This window comes from Mastomys coucha, unplaced genomic scaffold (assembly GCF_008632895.1).
Source record: "Mastomys coucha isolate ucsf_1 unplaced genomic scaffold, UCSF_Mcou_1 pScaffold13, whole genome shotgun sequence".
Lineage (NCBI taxonomy): Eukaryota > Metazoa > Chordata > Mammalia > Rodentia > Muridae > Mastomys > Mastomys coucha.
In genome coordinates, this window is record NW_022196895.1 from 9573717 (window position 1) to 9590124 (window position 16408).

The following is a 16408-nucleotide window of genomic DNA, read 5'->3' on the forward strand; positions in this document are numbered from 1 at the left end:
GTAAACTTTCCACTCCACTATCCATATGAACTGTAAACTTTCCACTCCACTATCCATATGAACTGTAAGCCTACTTGGTGAACTCAAGCTCTACACACAAACACACACAGAGAGACAGAGACAGACAGAGACAGAGACAGAGACAGAGACAGACAGAGACAGAGACAGAGACAGAACAAAAGAAATTTTTCAATCTGACTTTACTACCAGATCAGAATCACATGAACTCCTTGGAAAATCAGTATTCTTTCCTGAAAGTGGGAAAAATTATATGTACAAATAAAAAACATCTTCTCTTTTAAAAATGTCTATATAAAATGGTAATTTGAAAAAAACCAATAGTGACAGTATACATGGCCCAAGAATATAAATTTACCTACTGGTTCAAGTTAAGATGTTAGTTTAAAAAATCATCCAGCCGGGTGTGGTGGCACATGTCTTTAATCCCAGCACTTGGGAGGCAGAGGCAGGCAGATTTCTGAGTTTGAGGCCAGCCTGGTCTACAGAGTGAGTTCCAGGACAGCCAGAGCTACACAGAGAAACCCTGTCTCTAAAAATCAAAAACCAAAAAAAAACAAAAAAAACAAAAAAACAAAAAAACAAAAAAACAAAAAACATCCACTAAGTACATACATCAGAATGCTGTGTGTATTGGTATCTGTATGCTCTCTGTATGTAATTTACATTAACTGCACTAAAGAATATAAGATATATAGCTTAAAATTCAGTACTCAACGAGTTAAATACTAAAAAGGCATCAGACAGCAAACAAGTGAAGCCTTCCTTAAACATGCTAGCTGTCCAGGGAAGGAAGCCATTATGGATTAGAGAAAGCAACTGTGAGGGAGAGAAGGACTGACTTGGCATCCTAGTAAGGCCTGTGCCACCAGAATAAAGTGAGGGAAGGTTGTGAGGATGGTGGTCAGTGTGCGAGGCTGTTGCATATTTGAAAGCCGCTCCTATGGTGTCCTCCTGCTGCTGCAGACTTTGGCAGAAGAACACATTAGGTCATTTGGTTATAAGGCACACTGCCTCACCTGCTGGCTCCTTCCTTAACCCTGCTGTTTAAAAGCCAGCCTGGACCACAGTTGGAAGTTCCCTCTCCAGTGGCTATATAATGGAGTTTACTACAGCAACCCTTGTGACCTATGCCTTTCCTTACTCATCCTGTCCTTTCTAAAAAGTGTAGAGCCACCGGTAGCTGGGACAGACACACAAAGCTACATAAAGATGACATAGGGTACAAAGGGAGAATGTGCAAAGTGACTTGGAGACATGTTGTAGATTTGGTTTAACACTTGTATTATGTTAACTGGGATCCCAAAATTGTTCAAAATCCGAATGTAAGATGCTCAAGGTCCCTGCCACCAGGTGGTTCTGATTGGTAAATAACATTGCCAGGGCCAATAGCAGGGCAGGAAGACAAAGGATTTTAGGATTGGCGGCAAGGGGACTGAGAGAGGAAGAAGGATTCAGAACTGCCATGCCAGGAAAAGAGTAAAGAGCAGGCCTGAGAAGCACAGAAGAGAGAGCATGCCAATCATGTAAGAGCCAGAGAAGAGAGGAACCCCTGACTGGGTCTAGGGCAGCAAAGATGACATATAGATTCTAGTAAGTGATAACTCAAGGATATCAGAGGGGAGGTTAGCCTTGTGGAGGTTTAGCAGTGGCCCAGCCACTGAGCTGATTAAGCCATATTAAAATACAAAGGTACGTGTATGTGTCTTTCAAACGGGAACCCAGAACATTGGGGCAGGTAGTGAGGAGCTGCTGGGGCGATTTGAGCAGCCTTAATTGGCTACAGCAACACAAGTAGCAAGACCAGAGATGCCAGAAAGTTTGAAGAAACTACATACAAAAAGATGAGAAAGAATTCCTATCTCACGCCTTGTGATCAACATATGCTAAGAAACACCACACATGAGAAAAAGTTCATGTTTCTGAACAGAGTGCAAAGAGATGAGACTACTAAAGTAGACCCAGGCCATATAGTCAGTCCACTCAACTTCATCACAGAACCTGCAGGCACTAATAAGGCTGCAGTACGACTGTGCAAGGCCTGCTTTGTAAAGGCAACTCTAACTGCACTGAAGAATAGCCCCCGAGACAGATGGGGCGACACTGTAGGATTGTGTGGGAAAGACAGCTCTGCTGAATAGAAGAACAACAGAAGGACTGACTGGGGGAGGGGCAGTGCTGTGTGGGAGGTGGGAGGCTGGGGAATGACATCAGGAGGCAGAGAAAGGGAAAGTGACTACAGGTACAGGCTCAGGAAGCTGTGTGAACTGATGATGCAGTTTTTGAGATGAAAGACAGAAAGACCGTATGGCTGAACACAAAAAAAACAAAAGAGCTGACAACATAAAGCAATCTGTACATTGCAGGCTGGGAACTTGTGTTCTCCGTCAGCCATACCCTCCTTTGGATTTCTGAAATTATGCTGACAAAAGGCAATCATCTAGCCCGCCATGCCAGTGAAGATGCCCAACTGAAACAGTGACGTCACGGCAACAGCAGAGCCAAGTGAGGTGAGAAAAAGCAAGGCTGACAGGCAGGCTACAGTGTGAGCAGGGTAAGCACAGAGGTGGGTGTCAGACAGAACAGGAGCCTGGGGACTGACAGTCATGAGGGGCACACTGACACACTCCCTCCATGTTGGCTAGTTTCTATGTCAACCCACCCAAGCTAGAATCATTTTAGAAGAGAGAACATCAACTACAAAAAGTACTCCATTAGACTGGCCTATAGGCAGGGCTGTAGGGAATTTTCTTAATTAGGAATTGAAGTGGAAGGGCCCAGCCCATTGTGACTGGTACCATTCCTACGCTGGTAATCCTGTTTGCTATAGTAAGCAGGAAGAGCAAGCCATGGGGAGTAATGCAGTAAACACCACCCACCACAGCCTCTGCACTGGCTCCTGCGTCCAGGTTCTTGCCCTGTTTTGAAGTTTGGTCTTTTGGTAGCTATTGTAGTGCTAAATGCAAGCTTGTAGTCTACACATAACCCCTCTGAACCTGCCCCCAAATTATTTCTGACTGGTAAATAAAGATGCCAACAGCCAATAACTGGGCAGAAGAGACATCAGTGGGATTTAGGTGGGCTTTGAGTCAGAGGAGAACCAAGAGAGGTGGAAGGTGAATGCAGGGGAGCAAAGCACTCTGGATTAGGAAAAGGCAGGAGAAGATGCCTTGGGTTAGGTGAGCCATAAGAACATGGCCCTGTGCACTGGTCAGCTGGAGGCAGGAGCAGCCCAGATGAAACCTAGTAAATATTGAATAACTCAGGGTTATTGATAGGAAAATAGATTCTAACAGCACAAAGGGTATTGTGCTGTTTAAGAATTATTGTGCTGGGCAGTGGTGGCACACATCTTTAATCCCAGTACTTGGGAGGCAGAGGCAGGCAGATTTCTGAGTTTGAGGCCAGTCTGGTCTACAGAGTGAGTTCCAGGACAGCCAGAGCTACACAGAGAAACCCTGTCTCAAAAAACCAAAAAAAAAGAAGAAGAAGAAGAAGAAGAAGAAGAAGAAGAAGAAGAAGAAGAAGAAGAAGAAGAAGAAGAAGAACAAGAACAAGAACAAGAACAAGAACAAGAACAAGAACAAGAACAAGAACAAGAACAAGAAGAACAAGAAGAATTGTAAATATAAAGTCTGTATGTGTCTTTCATCCAGGAACTTAAATACCATAGGCAGTGTAGAAACCTCAGAATGGGATTAAATAATTACTGATACAGCCCTTGTTTGCGTTTCTGTCCTGAATTCCTTCCATAATGAACTCTGATGCAGAAGTATAAGCAAAATCCTTTTCTCCCCCAAAGTACCGGTGACCATAGTGTTTTCTCACAGCAATAGAAATCCTAACCCAGACACACTCAAGAGTGTAAAGCCTTGTAAATACACACTGCAGGGCAGGGAGCAAGGTGGAAAAAGGTTTCCCTTCAGTCCAGCAATAAATTAAGAAGGGCACTTTGTTTGTTGCTCAGGGTGGGAACCAGAATGACTGAGAAGCCCTAGACTGTGAATCATCTAGTTAAGAAATCCCAATTTCAGCCTTCCAGTTTCCATCTGGCCTGGAGCTGATTCTCTGCCACAGGGCTCCATACCCAAATAGCTCCAGGAGAGAGCTAACTTCCCAGGAGTGCCTACAAGCCTGTGAGCTCAGGTAAAATCACCACTGCTGCTCAGAGCGACCCACCCTGAACCATCAGGACATGGAAATCAAAGGACAGCTGAGGACAGGATCCTTCTGATTTCTGTCTGTACCCCAGAGACGACCCTGTGCCACAGCTGTTCATGCCCAACTTGTCTCCCAGAGAACTTGTCTCCCAGAAGTACTGAGAAAGAGGCTTGTAGGAGGGACAAGACACAGTCAGAGATGCAAGACCAGCTAACACCAAAAATAAGCAGATGGCAAGTGCAAAACATTAACAACAGAAACCAAGGATACTTGACATCATCAAAACCAAGTTCTCCCACCACAGTGAGCCCTGAATAACCCTACACAACAGAAAAGCAAGACTCCGATTTAAAATCACACTCCATGATGATGATAGAGGACTTTAAGAAGGACATAAATAACTCCCTTACAAAAAATACAAGAGAACAATGGTAAACAGAAAGAAGCCCTTAAAGAGGAAACACAAAAATCACTTAAAGAATTACAGGAAAATACAATCAAACAGGTGAAGGAATTGAACAAAACCATCTAGGATCTAAAAATAGAAATAGAAACAAAGAAATCACAAAGGGAGACAATCCTGGAGTTAGAAAGCCTAGGAAAGAGATTAAGAGTCATAGATGCAAGCATCACCAACAGAATACAAGACATAGAAGAGATGATCTCAGAGGCAGAAGATACTATAGAAAACATTGACACAACAGTCAAAGGAAATGCAAAATGCCAAAAGCTCTGAATGCAAAACATCCAGAAAATCCAGGACACAACGAGAAAACCAAACCTAAGTATAATAGGTACAGAAGAAAGTAAAGATTCCCAACTTAAAGGAGCCAGTAAATATCTTCAACAAAATTATAGAAGAAAACTTCTCTAACCTAAAGAGATGCACATGAACATACAAGAACCCTACAGAAATCCAAATAGACTGGACCAGATAAGAACTATCTCCTGTCACATAATCAAAACACCAAATACATTAAATAAAGAAGGAATACTAAAAGCAATAAGGGAAAAAGTCAAGTAACATATAAAGGCAGACCTATCAGAATTATATCAGACTTCTTACCAGAGACTATGAAAGCTAGAAGATCCTGGGCAGATGTCATACCAACCCTAAGAGAACACAAATGCCAGCCAAGACTATTATATCCAGCAAAACTCTCAATTACCATAGATAGAGAAACCAAGATATTCCATGACAAAAACAAATTTACACAATATCTTCCCATAAATCCAGTCCTACAAAGGATAATAGATAGAAAATGCCAACAAAGAGGGAAACTACACCCTAGAAAAAGCAAGAAAGTAATCTTTCAACAAACCCAAAAGAAAGCCACACAAACATAAAAATATCAAAAATAACAAGAAGCAACAATCACTACTCTTTAATATCTCCTAATATCAAAGGACTCAATTCCCCAATAAAAAGACATAGACTAATGGACTGGATACATTAAAAGGACCCAACATTTTTCTGCTTACAGGAAACATACTTCAGTGTCAAAGACAAACACTACCTCAGAGTAAAGGGCTGGAAAACAATTTTCCAAGCAAATGGTCCCAAGAAACAAGGTGGAATAGCCACTCTAATATTGGATAAAATTGACTTTCAACCAAAAGTCAACAAAAAAGATTAAGGAAGGACACTTCATACTCATCAAAGGAAAAATCTACCAAGAAGAACTCTCAATTCTGAACATCTATGCTTCTTAATGTAAGGGCACCCACATTCATAAAAGAAAGCACACATTGCACCTCACACGATAATAGGGGGAGACTTCACCACCCCACTCTCAGCAATAGACTAATCATGGAAACACAAACTAAACAGAGACACAGTGAAACTAACAGAAGTTATGGACCAAATGATTTTACAGATATCTATAGAATATCTCATCCTAAATCAAAAGAATATACCTTCTTCTCCAAAACTTATGGTACCTTCTCCAAAACTGACCATACAATCAGTCACAAAACAGACCTCAACAGAAACAAGAAGACTGAAATAATACCACGTCTCCTAACAGATCACTATGGATTAAAGCTGGTCTTTTTTTTGGGGGCGGGGGGAGTTGGGGGATTGACACAGGGTTTCTCTGTATAGTCCTGCCTCTGCCTCCCAAGTGCTGGGATTAAAGGCATACGTCACTACTACCTGGTCTTCCATAGCAACAAAAACAATAGAAAGCCCACATACACTTGGAAGCTGAACAATGATCTACTCAAAGATAACATGGTCAAGGTAGAAAGTAAAAAAGAAATTAAAGACTTTTTAGAATTTAATGAAAATGAAGGTACAACATACCCAAACTTACAGAACATAATGAAAGCAGTACTAAGAGGAAAACTCATAGCTCTGAGAGAGCTTAGAGAGAGCGTACACTAACAGCTTAACAGCACACTTGAAAGTTCTAAAACAAAAAGAAGCAAATAGATCCAAGAGGAGTAGACTGCAGGAAATAAACTCAGGGCTGAAATCAACCAAGTAGAAACAAAAAGAACTATATGAAGAATCAACAAAACCAGAAGCTGGTTCTTTGAGAAAATCAACATGATAGATAAACCCTCAGCCAGACTATCCAGAGGGCACAGGGATAGTATCCAAATGAACAAAATCAGAAATGAAAAGGGAGACATAACAAAGAAACAGAGGACATTAAAAAGAAAAATCATCATATCCTACTACAAAAGACTATACTCAACACAACTGGAAAATCTGGATGAAATGGATAATTTTCTAGACAGATACCAAATACCAAAGTTAAATCAGGATCAGATAAACCATCTAAACAGTCCCATAACTCCTAAAGAGGTTAGGAGTCATTAAAAGTCTCCCAACCAAAGCAAGCCCAGGACGACATGGGTTTAGTGGAGAATTCTATCAGACCTTCGAAGAAGACCTAATACCAATACTCTTCAAACTATTCCACAAAATAGAAACAGAAGGAACACTATGCAATTCATTCTATGAAGCCACAGTTAAACTGATACCAAAAGCTCACAAAGACTTCAGACCAATTTCCCTTATGAATATAGATACAAAAATACTCAATAAAATTCTCATAAATCAAATCCAAGAACACATCAAAACAATCATTCACCACAATCAAGTAGGCTTCATCCCAGAGATGCAGGGATGGCTCAATATACCAAAATCCATAAATGTAATCTACTATGTAAACAAACTCAAAGAAAAAAACATGATCATTTCATTAGATGCTGAGAAAGCATTTGACAAAATCCAACATCCCTTCATGATAAAAGTCTTGGAAGGATCAGGAATTCAAGGCATATACCTAAACATAGTAAAAGCAATATACAGTAAACCAGTAGTCAATATCAAACTAACTGGAGAGAAACTTGAAGCAATCCCACTAAAATCAGGGACTAGACAAGGCTATCCTCTCTCTCCCTATCTATTTAATAGAGTACTTGAAATTCTAGCCAGAGCAATTAGACAACAAAAGGAGGTCAAAGGGATAAGAATTGGAAAGGAAGAAGTCAAACTATCAATATTTGCAGATGATATGATGGCATATTTAAGTGACCCCAAAAACTCCACCAGAGAACTCCCAGAGCTGATAAACAACTTCAGCAAAGTGGCTGGATATAAAATTAACTCAAACAAATCAGTAGTGTTCCTCTACTCAAAGGATAAACTGACTGAGAAAGAAATTAGGGAAATGACACCCTTCACAATAGTCACAAATAATATTAAATACCTTGGTGTGACTCTAACCAAATAAGTTAAAGATCTGTATGACAAGAACTTCAAGTCTCTGTAGAAAGAAATCAAAGAAGACCTCAGAAGATGGGAAGATCTCCCATGCTCATGGATTGGCAGGATTAACATAGTCAAAATGGCCAGGCTGTGGTAGCACACGCCTTTAATCCCAGTACTTGGGAGGCAGAGGCAGGCGGATTTCTGAGTTCGAGGCCAGCCTGGTCTACAGAATGAGTTCCAGGGCAGCCAGGGCTACACAGAAAAACTCTGTCTTGAAAAAAACAAAAAAACAAAAAAACAAAAAAAAAGAAAAAAAACATAATAAAAATGGCCATCTTGGGATATCATTTGAAATGTAAATAAAGAAAATACCTAATAAAAAATAAATTTACAAAATGGCATTCTTGCCGAAAGCAATCTGCAAATTCAATGCAATCCCCATCAAAATTCCAACCTAATTCTTCATAGAGTTAGAAAGATCAATTCTCAAATTCATTTGGAATAACAAAAAACCCAGAATAGTGGAAACTATTCTCAACAACAAAAGAACTTCTGGGGTAATCAGCATAACTGACCTCAAGCTGTACTACAGAGCAACAGTGATAAAAACTGCATGGTATTGGTACAGTGACAGGAAGGTAGATCAGTGGAATAGAATTGAAGACCTACAAAGGAACCCACATACCTATGGTCACTTGATCTTTGACAAAGGACCTAAAACCATCCAGTGGAAAAAAGACAGCCTTTCACCATGGTGCTGGTCCAACTTGAGGTCAGCATGTAGAAGAATGCAAATTGATCCATTCCTATCTCCCCGAACAAAGCTCAAGTCCAAGTGGATCAAGGACCTCCACATAACACCAGATACACTGAATCTAATAGAAGAGAAGGTAGGGGAAAGTCTCAAACACATGGGAACAGGGGAGAAGTTCCTGAACAGAACACCAATGCTCTAAGATCAAGAATTGACAAATGGGACCTCATAAAATTGCAAAGTTTCTGTAAGGCAAAGGACACTGTCAATAGGACAAAACGGCAACCAACAGACTAGGAAAAAAATCTTTACCAATCCTACATCCAATAGAGGGCTAATATCCAATATACACAAAGAACTCAAGAAGATAAGACTCCAGAGAACCAAATAATGCCATTAAAAAATGGGGAACAGAGCTAAACAGAGAATTCTCAACTGAGGAAACTCAAAGGGCTGTGAAGCATCTAAGGAAATGTTCAACGTCCTTAGTCATCAGGGAAATGCAAATCAAAACAACCTTGAGATTCCACTTCACACCAGTCAGAATGGCTAAAATCAAAAACTCAGGTGACAACAGATGCTGGCAAGGAGGTGGAGAAAGAGGAACACTCCACCATTGTTGGTGGGATTGCAAGCTGGTACAACCACTCTGGAAATCAGTCTGGCAGTTCCTGAGAAAACTGGGCATAGTATTACCTGAGGACCCAACTATACCACTCCTGGGCATATACCCAGAAGATTCTCCAGTGTGTCATAAGGACACATGCTCTACTATGTTCATAGAAGCCTTATTTATAACAGCCAGAAGCTGGAAAGAATCCAGATGTCCTTCAACAGAGGAATGGATACAGAAAGTGTGGTACATTTACACAATGGAGCACTACTCAGCTATTAAAAACAATGAATTCATGAAATTCTTAGGCAAAAGGACAGACCTAGAAAAATATCATCCTGAGTGAGGTAACCCACACACAAAAGAACACACATGGTATGCACTCACTAATAAGTGGATATTAGCCACAAAGCTTCAAATACCCAAGAAACAATTCACAGAGCACGTAAAGCTCAAGAAGAAGAAAGACCAGAGTGTGAGTGCTTCGGTCCTTCTTAGAAAGGGGAACAAAATATTCATGGGAGCAAATATGGCAAAAAAGTGCAGAGCAGAGACTGAAGAAAAGGCCATCCAGAGACTGTCCCACCTGGGGATTTATCCCAGATACAGTCCAAACTCTGACACTATTGTGGATGTTAAGCAATGCTTGCTGAAAGTGCAGCCTGGTATAGCTGTCTCCTGAGAGGCCCTGCCTGAGCCTTACAAATAGAGTCAGATGCTTGCAGCCAACCATTGCACTGAGTGCGGGGTCTCCAATGGTGGAGTTAGAGAAAGGACTGAAGGAGCGGAAGGGGTTTGCAACTTCATAGGAAGAACAACAATATCAACCAACCAGACCCACCCCCCCACCAAGACCTTCCAGGGACTAAGCCACCAATCAAAAAGTACACATGGCTCCAGCTGCATATGCAGCAGAGGATGGCCTTGTCAGGCATCAATGGGAGGAGAGGTCCTTGGTCCTATGAAGGCTCCATAGATGCCCCAGTGTAGGGGAAATGGGATAGGGGGTTTCCAGGAGGGGAGAAACTGTGTAAGAGGGTATAACATTTGATATGTCAATAATTTTAATAAATAAATAAGAAACTTTGTAGCCTTCAAAGGGACAGAAGTTGCTGTGTAGGGGCACCTTCACACGCAGGAAGAGGAAAAACACATCCATTACGGAGCTCAAATGAAGAAACAATGCAGGGGATAGCTATTTTGTAGACCCAAGACTTAGCTGCAGAACCTGAGCTATGGGAGTGATTCAAGGAGAACTTAAAAACTGATATCTGTGTAATGAGTAGAGAGAAAATTAAAAATACACACAGATTAGAAAGTTCGAATTGCCATGGGAAAACAAACATTTTTGCATTTATTTTACTCTGTGTGTGTATGTGTGTGTATGTGTGTGTCTTCATGAATGTAAGCGGTTGTGTGACCATGGCATGCATGTGGAGGTCAAAGGGTAACAGGAAGGCTGTTGTCTCTTTTCACCATGTGGGTTTCCAAGGATTGAACTACATCATCAGGCTTACTGGCAAGTGCCTTTACCTGTTGAGCCATCCTTTAGGCCTACAAAACAAAATTTAAAACTACCATCTACAATTTCTGGGTCAGAAAGGCATTAAGACTAGAGATTACAAAGTCAAGGGATTAAACACATAAGAAGACAAAAGTGAGAGAAACAAACTAGAAAATGATTCTTAAAGTAAATTACTAGATACAACATAGAAGGGACAGGAGGTAGCCCACTGGGGCATTCCTCAGCCCAGTAAAGTCTCGATCAGGCCACTCGAGGCTCACTCAGCCCCCTGGGACCTCGCTTAGCTCACTGGAGCCTCAGCCTCCTGGGGGCCTCACTTAGCCTACTGGGACCTCACTTAGCCCACTGGAGCCTCCCTTAGGGTTCTGATCCCCACACAAAGGGCCAACATCAAGCAGGAAGGCAGAATGCAACATGAAAACTTGGAAATTTTCAGAGAAACTAAGAGCTAGGGAATAACATAAGAAAGTTCCATACATATCTATCATGTTTCTCTTCTCATGGAAGAGGAAAAAAAGAGCAAGACTTTTAAGAGAAAATAGTTTTAAAGTTTTCTAGATTGAAGAAAGATCACTACTGAACTTGTAAGCTAGGAAACAGAGACTCAAGCAACCTATACACAGGGCAACAAAATTCAAACCTACAGACAGAATAAAACTACATAACATCACAGGTACAGTCGGCTTTGCACCAGCAAGAGAGGGAGAAAAGAAAGACTGCTAGAGAGCATCACATGGAGAACAAGGCAAGTCAGAAGAGGGTGGAGCTACATCTTCAGATGTAGGAGCTAGAGCCTGGGGTGTGGCTCAGCTGCCAGAGCACTTGCCTTGCATGCTCAAGACCTATGAATCAAGGGGAAGAATGAGGAAGGAAGAAGGTGCAAAATTAGGGCAAAACAAAGACACAAACACATATGCATGAACACAAAATAAATGTAATTGATTTTTCAAAGAAAACAGTGAATCCAGAGGGTTAAGAATGAGGTACAAAAAGCTACAGGCATTAACCGTGTGATCTCTACAGCCAAAATGCAAACCACGCAGTTTCCTGGCTTCTTCCCTATTTTGATTGCTTCTGAAAGATCTTAGTGACTTGAACAACCTCACATTTACTAACCAGAAATACACTCCTTTCTCCCCAACACCTAGAGAGATGCAGTGCAAATGTGTAAGCTAGAGAAGTAGTAGGTCACCTGTTTCATTCACCAGAAAAAAAGGAGAGGAGGAGGGAGAGGGGAAAATGGTGGAAAGGAGGGGGAAGAGAAAGAAAGGGGCAGAGGGAAGGAGGGAGGAAGTTGGGTTTCATATATGCAACATGCGCAAAGTCTGGGAGCCAGCACCCACAGAAGTGAGGAAGACTGTGAACTAACAAAGCAGAAGTTGCCATACTGGGAAGAGAGGGGACAGTAAGACCAAGGTCACCAAGGAGTCAAGGGGTGGTGCCATACACAGACCTGGGTCCTGGGACAGGTTGAGGAGTCAACAGCACTGCTGAGCCATGCCTCAGGGCAAGGCAAGCTCCTATCCACATATATATATATTTGGTTTTTCAAGACAGGGTTTCTCCATGTAGCCCTGGCTGTCCTGGAACTCACTCTGTAGACCAGGCTGGCCTCGAACTCAGAAATCCACCTGCCTCTGCCTCCCAAGTGCTGGGATTAAAGGCGTGTGCCACCACTGCTGGGCTGTTTTTTTTTTTTTGTTTTGTTTTTTGTTTTTTATTTTATTTCAGCTAAGGTTCTTGGAAGAAACTTACATGAAACAGGCATAATCACATGACTATAGTTCTTTGTTGGGGGGGAAGAAAGGAGGGAGTGGGGAGGGAGAGAGAGATCTGGAGAAAACTTTGCTCCTAAAGCTAAATTCTCTGCCCGCAGCAGAAATGAATCTGCCAACTTTCTTTCTAAACCGAGGGTGTAGAACAGAGCATGCTCAGGAATGCGTCCAGCCCTGCACATGCATTCCTGTATGAGCATGTGTGGGTCTCTCATAAACTCTCTTTGTTCAGGAGAGCACTGCTTCCAAATGTTAGTGCTCTCCTTGCTCAAGGGTGAGTCTCCCTACCCTCACTTGGTTGTGTGATGGGGCTGTGCATTCACCAAGATGCAAACATATTTTGTTCTGTTACAGAGGGAACAAAGACAAAGCCCTAATCTACTTCTCCACCTAAGCCTTGAGAAGCCTCCCATTTGCTGAAGCCATCAGAGATCCAAGTGCAAGCAGGTTTCTGCCATGGAGCCTGGCTCCACAAGGCATGGTAGAATTGGCAGGAGGACATGCCCAGAGAGCAAAAGGCAGCATCAGTCTAAGATTTTCAGAGCATTGTTATTACAACCAGAATTGGAGCTGGTGGGAGGACCCAGGGGTTAGTGGCTCAGTGGATAAGGTACCTGCTGCCAAGCCTGACAACCTGAGGGCCACTCCCCTAGACTCCAAGGATGAAAGGAGAGAACTGACCCTACACCTTGTCCTGTGTCCTCCACATGCACACCATGGCACAAATGAGCAAGCACGGTGTCTACACTCACACAGCAGCACAGAGTCACAAAGCCCAACAGAGGAGTGTCAAGGGTCATTCCTGTTCTCTCTCTGCTCTCTCCTCCCCCACCCCTGCCCCTTACCTTTGGCCATATCACACTCCTTAATCATTTTGAGAAAGTTGTAAATTTCCCTATCTAGTCTCTGTTGACATGTTTGTGCTCTCTGAAAGGAAAAAAAAAAAAAAAGACAAAATTAAAACAAACCAAATAAAGGACTTTCAAAATTACTTATACATTAATGTTTCTATCAAAACTTGCAATTTGGATACATATAATACAATATCTTTACAAAAGGATATAAATAAAACATTTAACCAAGTAGTTAATAAGTATTTAATATCAAACACATTCAACATCAGTCCTGTAGACACCACCCAACTACTGTAATTAACAATGCCTACTCTCATTATGCCATGAATATATAGTCAATTTCTTTGATTTGCTAGATTTGAATAAATTCACCAAGAGAATATAAATTGCATTTCTTAAGGATACATTTTTAAAACTGTTTTTTGTTTTAAAAAATCCAGATGGTCCTAGCATTTGGAAATCACAAGCTGATTTTTCATTCAGCATTTTAAATACATGCTTCCACCACCCACATCATCAGACCAAGCAGGACATTTTCTTAAATGAGTTGAAGCATAGAAAAATAAGGTAAAGTCAATTATGGAGAACATTTTTCCTTGAAATTTTACATTTCTTCATAATAAGATCCTACAAGGAAAACATAAATGCAAAGCCATCCTCTGACCTGCACCTCAGCCTAGAACAGATTCAAAGAACAAAATGCAAATTACTATCAATTTTAAGTTGGTTTTATATAACAAAAAGAATGAACAAGAAACCATACTGGAATTTGTTGTAGCCAGATGGGGGTGGTGCACACCTTTAATCCCAGAACTCGGAGGCAGAGGCAGAGGTAGACAGATCTCTGAGTTCAAGACCGGACTGGTCTACAGAATGATTTCCAGGACAGCCAGAGCTTCTCAGAGAAATCCTGTCTTGAAAATAAGTAGCTAATTAAAAAATAGCTATTCTACAAACCATGCCCTTGGAATACTATACTGCTGTGAGCAGAATAGCAACTCAGCTTCCTTGCTTTGGACTCATAACCCCAAATAGCCCATCACAGAAAAACATTTGCTTATTCAAAATTAATAACCCAGTGCCTCAGTGTGCCAAGGTGACACAGGTAAGCACTCCTTTCTCCTTATCAATTTTTTAACTCTTATAAAGCTCAACCCAACCACAGCAGAATTATTCATGGGACCACATTAGTGACAGAGTTCTCTTTTAAATTTGTATTATCCCTTCTGTTTTGAGACTCCTAATGACATCTAAATATAACCCACATTTACTTATTTATTCGAGAGAGAATACTTATTCTATGTAATTTGAAACCTCATAAGGAGAGCTGGCTTGCTTGCTCACTTTTTCAGACACTGCCTGCGAATACAGACTGAAGGGAAAGTCCATCTGGAAACACTGTAACCAGATGCATCACTCCTGACTTCCTAATAGAGACAGTCCATCTGGAAACACTGTAACCAGATGCATCACTCCTGACTTACTAATAGAGACAGTCCATCTGGAAACACTGTAACCAAACGCATCACTCCTGACTTCCTAATAGAGACCATTCTCACATGGTGCACATTAGGATTCCTGCTCATGTCCAAGTCAATGCTGCCACCCACTTGTTTCCTTCCCATGGTAACAGTTGTCTAAGGAAGCAGACCTCTTGCCTGATGCACAGTACAGCTCCTGAGTGGTAACTGAAGGCCTGCAAGCCACCCAGTGACAGTATTATCTTCACATACTGAAATCACAACCCTCTTCACTTAGCATTTTTATGTCAAAGCTTTAAAAGTGTTCCTTTGCTCAGTGGTCTATAAGGTCCATAAAAGTCAGCTAAAAAAGAGTTCATAAACACACATTATTAAGCGGTGGTGGCACACGCCTTTAATCCCTGCACTTGGGAGGCAGAGGCAGGCGGATTTCTGAGTTCGAGGCCAGCCTGGTCTACAGAGTGAGCTCCAGGACAGCCAGGACTATACAGAGAAACCCTGTCTCGAAAAAAAAACAAAAAAAAAACAAAACAAAACAAAAGATAACTCTTAGCTGACACTAAAAAGGACAGTAGTTTACAATACAATAAAATAAAGTACATTATCATTTGCTATCCCCCATATTGAGTTATAAAAAGTAAAACTCTCTGGGCTAGGAAGGAACCACACACCTGTCAGTCCTGGTACCAAGGAAAAAGCTGGGGCCAGAGGATCATGAGTTCTTGCTTAGCCTGGGCTATAAAGTGAGATCATGTCTCAAAAAATTAATGCTCGTGAATACTTTGCGGTATCTGGCATGGTGCCTCATTATTGAGTTCTAAACCACTGACATTATGCCTAGGAAGCTGAAGTTTTAAATTTGATTTATTCACTACATAAGTAAAGTCCCATTATAAACAATGTTCTAATATTAACATTTGACAATACTTTTACCTTTATCCAAGTTACTGTGCAGATGATCTACACAGCAAGAGGGGCACCCACAAGCATAGAGGCTTCTTAACTCCAGCCATGCTTACCTGAAGACCAGCTGCATTCTGTCTTCCCTTGCATAAAGCAAAGCCCAGCATGCTAGCGCTCCTCTAGTGCCTGGCGACTAGCCTGGCCTGCAGCTAGCGGTGGTGACTAGCCTGGCCTGCAGCTAGCGGTGGCGACTAGCCTGGCCTGCAGCTAGCGGTGGCGACTAGCCTGGCCTACAGCTAGCGGTGGTGACTAGCCTGGCCTGCAGCTAGTGGTGGTGACTAGCCTGGCCTGCAGCTAGTGGTCTTAGTGTTTTATGTTGTAATAGATGCTCACAGGAAAATAAAAACTAAGATGCTCTGGAAAGAAAAGTACTTGTCCCTCACACACCTGGCAGCCAATCCCAGAGCAGCAGCTATTCATTTCTCTTCTCTCCATGGATGCTCTACCCCAACCTAAATGTGAACCCGTACATCATCCCACTATATGTTTTATTTTCTCCCAAGTAGTATCTTTTTGTTTGTTTCTGATTTTTTTTTTTTT

At 41.6% G+C, this 16408-nt stretch overlaps 1 protein-coding gene across 6 annotated transcripts in view; it reads right to left on the reverse strand.

The window, feature by feature from the left end:
* Osbpl1a (oxysterol binding protein like 1A) overlaps positions 1-16408 on the reverse strand; it is a 195909-nt gene that overhangs the window by 119024 nt on the left and 60477 nt on the right. For 5 of the 6 annotated variants that reach the window (XM_031364995.1, XM_031364994.1, XM_031364998.1 and 2 more), the window contains one exon: positions 13416-13497. The exons of the other annotated variant lie outside the window; for it this stretch is intronic. In XM_031364995.1, the coding sequence (XP_031220855.1) occupies positions 13416-13497 (82 nt within the window). The remainder of the gene's footprint in view (positions 1-13415; positions 13498-16408) is intronic. 6 annotated transcript variants of the gene reach the window in all.